At 43.5% G+C, this 11,799-nt stretch overlaps 1 protein-coding gene across 6 annotated transcripts; it reads right to left on the bottom strand.

Annotated features, from left to right (window-relative positions):
• Positions 1–65: 65 nt before the first annotated feature.
• esrp1 (epithelial splicing regulatory protein 1) lies at positions 66–11,416 on the bottom strand. 6 transcript variants are annotated; one of them, XM_084943069.1, is made up of 16 exons: positions 11,066–11,416; positions 10,511–10,669; positions 10,276–10,392; positions 9,784–9,895; positions 8,740–8,883; positions 8,326–8,380; positions 8,136–8,246; positions 7,859–7,991; positions 7,734–7,776; positions 6,791–7,110; positions 5,883–6,107; positions 5,529–5,781; positions 4,010–4,190; positions 2,333–2,474; positions 1,784–1,873; positions 66–441 (listed from the first exon to the last, which is right to left on the bottom strand). In XM_084943069.1, exons 1-16 carry the CDS (start codon positions 11,195–11,197, stop codon positions 307–309), a joined length of 2,352 nt encoding a protein of 783 aa, XP_084799195.1. In that variant the 5' UTR covers positions 11,198–11,416; the 3' UTR covers positions 66–306. The 6 variants fall into 6 exon arrangements, with proteins under 6 accessions (XP_084799195.1, XP_084799197.1, XP_084799196.1 ...); XM_084943071.1 differs by having other exon boundaries at positions 5,541–5,781; XM_084943070.1 differs by having other exon boundaries at positions 8,136–8,243.
• Between the last annotated feature and the right edge of the window lie 383 nt (positions 11,417–11,799).

The following is an 11,799-nucleotide window of genomic DNA, read 5'->3' as shown; positions in this document are numbered from 1 at the left end:
CACTTTCACTCTTCACAGAAAAGCTTAAACGTTTAGCTCAATTGCTACTAAGTCACTCTTCTCTAGTTTGGCTAACAAATATGTACCGTAATGATTACAATAGAACAGGTTAAAAAATCTCTATAAAGCTTTTAAAATACACAATGTGCAATATAAGATGAGAATGCTATCGTTGGCTAAGGCCACAGAGAATTTGGTATAAAATACATTAATTTCTGTTGCTAAAGATATAAATAACACATCTAAAAGGCTATTTAAAAAAAATCTAACAAGTCTTTGACATATACCAAATTATCACATGTGACCCTAGAGCAGGGTCAAATCCAAATACTGCCCCCCTGGCTTGGTCATGAGAGCAGGTAGTGACATAAGAGGAGCCTCACTTGAGCTGCACTGACCAATCAGACTGCTGCTCAGGAGGGAAACAGACTCTGCAGGATTCTGCGGAGAGAAGAAGAACAAGGGTGAGGAAAGAGTTTTAGCCCCCAACAACAAAAAAAGAGCACCTGCACCAGACATTACCCATCACCTTCTCAATCACCTAAAGGCTAAAGCTGTTATTACCCATCTATTACACTACCACATTGCGACAGCACCAGCTGACCGTCGACTAAGCCCCGCCCCCTTAGGTATTGTTGCAATTGTTCTGTAAAGTAATTTTACTCTTTAGCAGACCAGTTTCGCAGCAGACATTTTGGCGTGAAGCAGCAGGTAATCACAAATGTCTGAGAAAGGACGTTAATATATATATCTATAAGATTACAGTGAACCTGGTTCTGCCAGAAGATTCTTCCTGCAAAAAGGGAGTTTCTCCTTCTCACTGTTGCCAAGCGCTTGCCCTTAGGTGTGTTGTTGCAGTTCCCTTCTGTTATTGTAGGGTCTTTACCGTTTCATTTTTATTAGTTTCTGTGTTCTTTTTAGTGTTTCTAATTATCATTTGTCAGGTGGAAAATTCTAGAAGCTCAGAACAAGCGTTACAATAAAAACACATGACTCACAGTCAAGTGGATATGGCAGTCTCACTAAACATCTGTGTCATTACCTCCTCAGGATTAATGCATTCAAAAAGAAATTGAGCATAAAGTACAAAATGCTATTTTAGTTAGTTTTAGGGGGAGTTTTGAGAGGGGGGGAGGTAAGTTGTTTTTTTTTAATTTAGTTTAACTATATACATTTTCATACCTAGTTTTTTTTAGTTTTATGTACCCATAATATCCTTGTATTGATGTATGAAACATTAAAAAATGTATCTTTAATACTGCAATGTAACACCTAAAAATGAGGACTTATTACTGGTTATCTGGGTAAGAGAACAATTCAAACTTTAAAGCAGCTACTTTCACTGATTTTTATGTTGTTCTGTGATGAAAATGTCACCACTGAGGAGTTTCTTGCGCCCGCTATTTGACTTTCACGCTGTCTCGACATGCAGAAAAAGGACCATGCCTGTACAGTCAGAGGGGAGAGGGTTCAGTGGACGGTCAGTCGGCTATGTGGTGCTCAGTGTTTTCATTAAAGACTTCACGAGCGGACAGAAAAAAGGTTAAACAGACGCCATGTGACAACCCATGAAATACCTAAAAACCAAGAGATTTCCACCAATTATTCAACCCAGTCAAAAGGAAATACCTGAAAATTCCCCATTTATGTGGAAAATGGTGCCCTGTAAGCCCTGGTGACCAGTAAAACCACAGCTACAACACCTTCTCTAAATTAAATCCCCCTGACTGATCCCTCAGCCAATCCTTACCTGCCACCTGCCTCAGACACCTTAAATACACACCCATTCTTTGGGCTGCGTAAGCAATGTCCTGGTCGGGTCATGAGTGTGCACGGGCCCGTGGGCGTGCATGAAAGCATCCTCGGGAGCATACTGTGGCATGAGGAAGGGGGAGGAATGACAGAGATGGGGGCTGAGACACATGTAGCCATAGATACTAATCTAAAGGCCTTTAAAATACAGAAAACAAAACCCAGTCTGTCTCAATATATTGCTTAAAGTAGTCCTTATCATGTCATAATTTATCTTCAGATTCTTCGCACTCTTTCAGGTTTAAATAAGATCAGAGATTCTCCAGTTCAAGTTGAAGCAAGCAGCAATCCGTGTGTGACAGAACAGGGAGAGGAGACAGGATAAACTAGTTTGATAGCCTCTGGGCAAACACAGTGGATGCCTGACAATACACACCCATAATACGAGGAGATTTGAATACAACACTTTGGATCCTACAGTGAGGTATGAGAGCTCTGAAGGCACAGAAAATCTCCATTATAGGAACTACATTAATAAAATGTTAAGTGCACGGTGCATTTGAAGGACGCCACCTCTTACCTGGTAACCCTGCACTGCATTCATGAGCTCTTTGACTCCGTTGCTGTTGTAGGTCAGACCGGGCATACGCACCAGGCCTCCCGGCGAGGCAATGGAGGAGGGGGAGGGGAAGAAACCTAAAGTGTTAGGTGAGCCAGGTGGACTGGAAAAGAAAAAAAAAAAGAAAACAACAAGAAGGGAAAAAGGAGAGAGACTGTTATCCTAAGTACAAAACCAGCATAAACATGTATCTTCTCAGAAAACACAACGCATGCAGCAGGATTCAGGAAAAACAAGACTGGGAGTAACTCTGGGTGTTGTCTTTGAGTGAGCTGCTCTCTCAGTCTCTGATGGCTCACCAAAGAGAACCAGAGGTCAATGCTTGTTTACCAAGTACTTTGATAACGCAGACTTCAGTTATTAACTACCCTTGCCCCAGCCTTTCTCCTTGGCAGTACATAATTCAACCAAGTACAAAATGCTCCACCTCTTTCTTTTTTTTTAATGGGAAAAAACCTTTATAGTTATTGCAAGTTTTAGGTGTTTTTAATCACTCACTAATATACACAACATGTTTCAGTGAATGTAAAACTATTTTGATTTTGATTGATGCTATGCAGGCTATGCTATGCTATGCTATGCTATGCTAAGAATGAAGAAGATCAAGCGTGGATAGCAGTTCCACATTTCTTATGCACATCCTGAACTTTTGCAGGGCTTTATGAGAGAACTATATGAATCACTCAAGTCCAACGCTCAGTCTTTAACCTGCCGGCCTTGCAGTACAAGGTGTGCATATCTTTATGAATAAAGCAAGTAAATAAGTGTCCAGCAGCTCTACACGGGCAGCTCCCTAAACCAAATGGACTATTTCCATTCACAGGGGTATGCCAGGACCGGGGAATCCCCCTCTTATGTGCTACATGTGAGAAATGGCAGCTCTGCCTGGATCTGAGAGTTTGTGTGAGAGCAACTTCACCCATCAGTAAACAACCCACAAGTAAACACCACCCGGCAGCCTTGGCTTAGCGTCGGTTGGCTCGTAAATGTCTTTATAGAAATTCAGGAGTGGTTGATTTAATGTGAGAAAGGAAGATTACTTAATGGGAGAAACACAACAGTAAGCTCTCACAAAGCATCAAGGATATTTCAGGTAAATGTGTACATATTTACAGATTTTCAGCTGGAACAAGGTGAATTCCTTTTTGAGTTCACAAGATTTTCAGAAAGCTTGACCTCTGTCAAGGTCACTGAGATTTGAACTCATCTGAGATTTTTAGTAGATATTACTATGGTAACAATTTGAAGCTCCTACGTCGCCTTGTTCTCGAGTTATAGCATTCACAAACTTAGGTGTCCAGGCTGCCCGCCCGCCTGGCAGGATGCCGACAATACCCCCTCAGGCTTTGAAGGCTGAGAGGTAAAAACTGTGAGAATTCCTGCACACTGTTAAAACAATAACTTTCTGTGACCTTTATGCAAACTAATCAGACAAATCAAAACTTTTCAAACAGATAAAATCAAATAATTTCAGCAATGAAGATAGTTTACCCTTTGGACCTTCCTCTAACATACCTCTCACCTATTCACCAATGCAAATATTTAATATTTAAACATATTTTTGAAAATATTTTCACAAGCTGAGCCATTTAATCTCTGATTCAATAAATCCCTTCATCTGTAAATACCATTGTTTACCTGGGGTAGTAGGCTGCGTAGTTCATGTATAGCTGAGCTGAGGCGGGGTAGTAGGCATGTCCTGGTGGTAGGGGGCGAGGAGCCAGGACCACCTGCCCAATGGGAGGGTAGAGAGCAGCAGCAGCCTCTGGAGGCAGGACAGGTGGAGCAGGTGTGAAGGAATAAGATGGTGGCGATAAACCTGGCGAGGAGGAGAGGGAGAGGTAAAAGATTTTTAACCAGACAAACAGAGACACGCGTGAACAGAGACATGGTGGAGAAGTCTGTAAGGTCATTGTTTGTTTTTTGGAGAGGTGCTCATGCAAATCTACAAACAATGACCCTCCACAACATCACTCAGCACCTGACACACTTTGAATGTATGCACGTGGCAAACAATGAAAGCGGCAGCGTATTGTACACTACGCTGGACCACCGATGGGCCTGTAACCTGTATGTTTCATTATTTCAGTATTTTATTATCACCTCTGTGTAATTTCGGAGCAGGTAAGATGCTTTTAATTCACTCGACAGTTGTCAGTGTTTAGCAGCATCTACTGTATTATACTTTCTCATATGCATTCATGCATAAAGCCTTCCAAGTATTAAATATTAGCAAAACGAGAGCCACAGCGCTGTCAGAGAACAGAGACACTGTCTAAATGCAGGGGACAGTGCCGCCTGAGCACTTTATCCTCCTTGCATGGTGATTCTGGCTGTTCCTGCAGTCTGTGTGTGCATTTTCAACATTTAATTTCATCTCATCATGGACCTTTTTAAAACCCGCATGTCTAGCCTTGAATCCCTGTGTTGTGTCCCTTTCACTCATGTGAACTATTTCATATTAAACGGCTCATAACCATTAGACGTGTTATAATCCTCTCTTTTTGAAAACTAAGAGTCCACATTTAAGTTGAAGGACAACACACACAGAGATCAATGCACCATCTACGCACCAGCATTCAGATATGCCCACAGCTTTTACACAGCTCCTGATTGGACAAGCACAGGAGATGCACACACCAGAGGTGTGCCAGGCCATTGAGGCCTAATCCCACAACCACCTCTACTCATCTGATAAGATTAGAGAGATGTAAGCCATTTTTGATGTTTTATGAAGATAGCTGGAATCAAACTGTCTTGCTTACACTTTCCCAACCCTTTCAGATTTTTATGAAATACTTCAGGAGTGTAAGAGAGTGGAATTTATGAGATCGACAAACATGCCACTAAAAACAAACTACAGTATTTTCATCTAAATGTGTGAACACAGGCAACAACTGAAAAAAAGGATGGTTACCCCATTAGGTTTATTAGGTCATGCAGATGGGTAATTTAATCACACTAAATTACAAAGAGGTGACACACTCACATACACCGACACAAACTCTCAGACACACAGTTTTCGATCCTCCTGGTTAGACCAGATTTCCTCATCCTCCCACAGTTTGAGATTGGAGAAAAACCCAGCAACCCTGCACAAGGCAGGAGCCCACCTACCCTGCAGTCCCGAAGCAACCCAGCTCCCAGCAGCACTTACGTCTTGACTTACATGGCGGCGGGCTGAGCCCCGTCCCACTCCTGCTCCGGGTGTGTGTGTGTGTATGCGTGTGCGAGAGCGAGCCTCCCATCAGCACGAGGCCCATCTCCTCTGCGCTGCAGGGAAACACCTCCACGTAACGGCTATTTGCCCCACGCTGGCTGGACATCACATGCTTGTGAAGCCGCTGCGAAGCTTGGAGCGCTCGCTCAGCTGATGTCATCTGGATGAAGCAGTCACCTGACGGACGACCCTGAAAGTGGAGACGAATCAGAGATTACTCCGCAACACCTGTAAATTTGTGCTAGAAAGCATGTGAGTCAATGGGTGTGTCAGTGTGTGTGCTGCATGTACCTGCTGGTTGAGGACCATGTGCACTCCATGCGGTCTGATATCCTGTGTAAACTCGCCCAGGAAGGTGAGGATGTCCTCTATGCTCGCCGTGTACGGCAGCCCTCTCAGCCGCAGGCAGTCTCTCACTCCACCAGGAGGGGGCAGAAGAGACACCGTGGGTAGCACAGGCATCAGAGGGGCAGGGGCCACAGAGATCAGAGGGGTTGAGGAGTACCTGTTTAGCACCTAAGACACAGTTTCAAATTACATACCCTGCCTAAAGGAAAAACCTACCGAGTACGCAGTGAAGTTTTAGGAAACCCTTTCTCCTCTAGTACTGACAGGTAAAAGTCACTAACCATAACTCAAAAGCAAACATCTCAAGCAGAACAAAGCCAAGTCCAAGCTGTGTTTAAATATGACGCAACGTCAGACAGGAACTGGCGTGGTGCCAACAGGACACCAGCGTGTTTGCATTTCTGGAGAGGACCAATAAAGCTCGCAAGTGTCTCACACACACACACACACACACACCACAAAAGGCCTCTGCATAGATATGTAGGTGGACTGTCTGCTTATCAGTCCAGAAAGATAAGAAAATGAATGCCATGAGACATGAAGAGCAGTGGAGCACACGAAAAGCGAAAGAAAGTTCAAAAGAGAAAGGAGCAGCTAGAATAACCGTTTGTAGGGAAACATGCACACACAGTCCACCTTGTTTTACTGGTCCCCACCCATGAGCTTCTCTCCTATAATGCCTACAACTGCCTGAGAAGATAAGAAACACACCCTCGCGTTGTCACTCTTTGCTGCTGTGGCCAAATAAACAAACAGTTTTTCTCCTCTAAAACCTACAAGTGAGCACACCATCAAGCACATTTCACTCAACCGCACACCATAAAACAAAGCAAAGAAATACCCCGGCGTACCTGCTGCACCTCTGCTGCCGTACTCTTAAAAAGCTCGATATATCTTTTCCCCAGGATTTCCTTGTGTTTCCTCAAGGCGCACTGAGCATGTTCTTCACAGGCAAATAAAACAAACGCGTCGCCGGTGGGACGTCCATCTGGGTAGCGAACAAACAGGATGCCGTCCTTTCCCCCGCTGACGGGATACGTCTCTTTAAGTTCATCCTCTGGCGAGAAGAAGGCGAGCACCTGCTCGTGCGTGGCGGTGAAAGGGAGGCCTCGCATCCTCACTATGATCTGGTCCTCGCGGGACAGGAACATTGCTACCTCATGAGACGTACCTGACACAGAGAGAATGACACGGGCAAGCCCGTTCAACTAGTGTTAGTTGGCCTCCTTCTTCTTCTGCAATTGATAAGAGTGATGCAAAATCTGACTTTTCAAGCCTCTGTGATTTTGAGTAATCTCTCATCTGTATGACAATAAACTTTAGCTTTATGTAATGAGGTCACTTCTGGTTTCTGGGAGGCGTTCATCATCTGAGTAAAATTATTAATATTCAGGTTAAATGACCTGAATAGCTCATCACTGAGCTGTGCCTTGTTGACAAACTTATTGCCCTTCATAAAAGGCTGTGTTGCCATTAAATGGTATCACTGAGTCATAACTAACAGCTTTTTGTGCTAATAATAATTTTCCTTTTAAGATTACAAGTGGCATGAAGGAAAAATCCCAATGGACCTGGAGACATTTACAAAGGTCCTGAAACATTTTCAACTCCTAAAAATCATTATTACTAAATACATGAATTCAAGCTCATATAAGAAGTTGCTGAAGTATTAATAAAATAGCACCATAGAAGATCTCAAAGACTTCAAAAGTCCTCTTTTTCAACTCAGTTTCACTATATACACACATAAACCAGACGGCTGCATTTAAGCTAACAGATATATGAACTTCCCACCTCCTGCTATCTTCAGGAAGTCATCTCCTGTTGCTTTATAAACCTGCCGATAGAGGGGAACAATGTTTAGTGATGGGACAATAATTTGGTGATGTGGCTGATTCTACTGTGTCCAGACGCCTTACCTCAATATATCTATTCCCCATGTGGTGTTTGTGTCTCTGCAACGCCAGCTCTCTGTGTTCCTCGCTCACAAAGCGAACCAGAGCTTCTCCATTCCTCCTCCCTTGAGCATTCAGGCACAACGCAACCCCTCCTCTAAAGAGCACAGCATATGAAGGGGGTTATAAAGCCTCTCTGAAAACCTCTGTCAGCAGCAGTTTTCTGGGTGTCATCAGTGATTAAAAAAAGAGATGATAAACAGTGTAAAAATGTGCGCCTTTAAAGATGTCAGCAACGTACTTGGCGATGTTGAGGCCTCTGAAGAATCGAGCGATATCCTGGTCAGAAGACTGCCACGGCAATCCTCTGGCTCGGATCACCGTGTTGTCGCACACTTTCTCCATTTTACTGCTGCACACACACACAGGTATTATTACAGTGGATTATCAGAGAACAAAAACCACGTGTATCTTTAATAAATGTTACTCACCAAGTGCCGCTCTCGAACTTCTCACTAACTCTCTCGGGGTTCGAAAACGTGTGGCCTGCAACAGCAAAGTGACAGAGTCACCATGATAACACACAAAGTAATCAAGCTGAGACAGTTTTTAAAAGGCAAAGCAAATGGTTAAAGTCTAAATCAGGTAAGACCTTACATTTCTTTCCTTTCTTAATTACCGGTTTGTTAAGTGGCACGCTCAAAAGTAGTACTATGAATCTTGGATCATCCATTTTTGGGGGGGGAAATGATTAACAGTTATCCTCAAAAGAGGTCTAGAGGTCTTTTCTAGTTTAGTTCACAGCAGGGTCTTACTTAAAGTAACACAGTTTTGGAACTCATTAGTAGTAAATCGATTTACTGATGTGTTTGCTAACATTACTCGCTAATGTACGTGGTACTTACAAAATGGCTCGGATAGCAGTGCCAGGACAACGCTGGACATAACCTGAAGCTGCTGTGTGGCTACTTTTGCAGGCAAAGGGACCGATGGATCCGGTGTGGCAGAGGGGTCCCACATGGTGGGCACATCAACAGGTATACTAAGAGCTGAGGAGGAGGTGGTTAAGGAGCACAAGCAAGGGAGCGACAGTGTTATTAATCATGAATACGTCGTGGTCCAGCAGTCCATTTTCAATTTAGTTGGAGTTGTATGCTTTGGGTGGAGCCCACTCTCTCAGCCTTCTTCTACACCTGCTCTGAATCAACCTGGAGTATTAAAAGGCAGGATATCCGCAAGATAGCTACACCGATCATGGCCGTAACCAGGCCCTCTTTGGTAACTTTAAGTTCCATTAAACCTCGCGTCTCCGCCTGCCTTCCTGTAACCCTCTTCCAAGATTCACATCTGCAATCAGGTAAGCCTTTTTACCCGGATCACACAAACCAGGAGGTTCATCTGCATTTAGAGTCGCCAGTACTAAATCCCTCTGTCCTCTTCAAAAGAAGATCCGGTTGTATATCAGCGGAGTCATTCGCCTGCTCCCAAATAATTTCTGTTGCTGGTTTAATAAATTTTTTAAAACTTGGTCTGATCTGTTTTTTCCCAAATCATGACAGAATAGACAGGTGTGTGAAAAAATGAAAAAAGTGAAAACAGAACAGCAATACACTCACGTGTTTTTCTTCCTGTACCTGTGTGTGCGTGTGTGTGTATGGGGTTGGTCCTGTTGGGTAAACACACACTCTTTCACTAAGGGCTTAGTAAGGTGCTGCCACTCTTTCCTTATTTGCATTTCAAAACCTTTATACCTACAGCCAACAGCTTAATGCGCGTGTGTTGTGGATTTTTGAGGGTAATGCAATGCACAGTATGAGAAAGAACCAATCAATCGGATCAAATCAATCGAGCAAAAAAAACAAATGTCTGGAAATCCATGACTTAGACGTCGTAAACGGGCAACAGGACATGAAATGTTAATGTAAACAGATGACGTGTTAAAAGGATACACTCTGCCATGGTGTGGACATTCAGAGCTTTGAGGTCAGGAGCGGGGAAGTGCTTCTTGAACTCCTTCCGAAGGTCAAAGAAAGAGTAGAAACAGTCTGGGACCAGGATGTTCTGGAGAGGAATAAAGTGTGAGTGAAAGGCCCATCAGCAGCTGCTGTTTTTATTGCTGTGAAACTCATGTTTGCACAGGCCACAAGAGCATGCACTGCCTACTTCTTGTATCATTAACACAGTTTGAAGGCACTCGGGAGACATTTCATGAGCATCATTGTGTGCCTGTCTTTTATGTGCACGAGTGTGCAGTATGCGCATGGGCGTGTGTCACCGCAGTGGCTTCTCCTGTAGATCAACTTTCAGTGTTAACATTAAAGTTCAGCGAGCAGTGCGGTGCTGACACAACACAGCCCTCTGAGAGCGTCGAAGGCTCCCGCAGCAGTGAGTGAGTGAAACATCCGCCCTGGCTGCTAGGCGTGTTCCCCCGCCCCGCTCACCTTGCTCGCGGCCTCGGGGTGAATCACTTGGCGGATGTGGAGCTGCCCGTCTGTACACAAACACACCGACGTGCCTGCGCCCGCGCTGTTAACCTCATTTGTCAGTTGCAGATGAAACTGTAAAAACATTTAGAGGTATGGACTTTAATACAGCTGCTTTAACCAGTGCTGTAACTGTAATTAATAATCTATAAATGGCCTATTAATGGCTTTCTGGCTACTTTGAAGACATTACCATGTTTAAAGCTTTATCAACGCTCGGTGCTTTGTACACACAGTCTGCTCCAGATCCATTCTCCTGTTCCACGCTCTCCTCCACCACATCCTCCTCCTCTTTTTCTTCTGTCAAGTCTGAGAGGTCAGGCTTTATGAGGAGCTCATTCACCTTGCCCAACTGGTTCAGAGAGGAAAAAAACAAGTCAGCCTTGAAACAGCCAGCCTAGCTAGAAACTCAGAGGCTTTGGAACAATATAATAAAACCAGCGTGAAATATGTGTGTTTGCTACATAGATATTATCACAGTGGAAAGCAGCAAAGGAGCAATTTAAACGTCTTACACATAAGGCAGAAGGTTTTTTGTAATTACAGCGAACAATGATTTCTGAACAGGTGCGTGTAAGTATCCCACAAAAATCCCCCTGGCACACTTTTTTTTCCTTATTAATATTGGTCTGACATCATGTATCCCTGTTTGCAGTCCACCTGTCCACTCCTTTGAACACCACATTTCCTGCTTTGGAGTCACGATGATTAGCAAGTAAGAACAAGCAGCTTACAAGTGAGTTTTTACCTTTTTGTTCTTTACATCCACGAGCTGCCAAACCAACTGCACGAGCTCCTTCTCGTCAGACCCCAGGAGATCTCCGCTCGCGCCAGATGTGGCGGTGAAAACCACCACCAGGTAGTCTACCTGCGCCGTCATCTGAATTTTAAAAAAAGAACCGCAAACACACAGAAAACTAATCTAATACTAAACGAGACTAAAAGGGACTGAAGATCAGCGGGATGTGAGACGCGAGCGGGACGTGGGAGGTAGAAACGCCTTTACTCTGACACCTGAGCGCAAAGGTGAGCCCGTAAATCCAAAGTTTTGTCGCCTGTGAGATTTTATGTGAAGCCTCCCGCAGTCACCATCGCGAAGCAATGGCTGAACGCTCACCGCTTTTGTAGGGAAGCTACCTGTGCGACCACGTGACCCCTTTACCTGGCCCCTCCCTCTTTCAGGTGGTTCAAAGTTTAGTACGTGGCAGCTCACGCAGGACAGAAAAGGTAATAAATGGTTATTAGTATAACAACGAGAAAAAAGAAATAATAAATAATAATAATAACAATAATAATAACAAATTTGAAGTATATACACTTTAGTTACTATGTAGTCAATTATTAAAAATAATTCCATAAATAGTAAATGTCTCTATAACAATTCGAATTGTAGTCTTTTTTTTTTAAAAAAAGAAAAGAAATATTTTGTCTTTTAAGGGAACTGACAATAATAATAATAATAATAATAATAAGAAGAAGAAG

This window comes from Perissodus microlepis, chromosome 11, assembly GCF_051167445.1.
Source record: "Perissodus microlepis isolate ML-2025 ecotype Zambia chromosome 11, ASM5116744v1, whole genome shotgun sequence".
Classification (NCBI taxonomy): Eukaryota; Metazoa; Chordata; class Actinopteri; order Cichliformes; family Cichlidae; genus Perissodus; species Perissodus microlepis.
The sequence above is the reverse complement of the archived record's forward strand: the minus strand, read 5'-3'. Positions and strand labels throughout refer to the sequence as shown.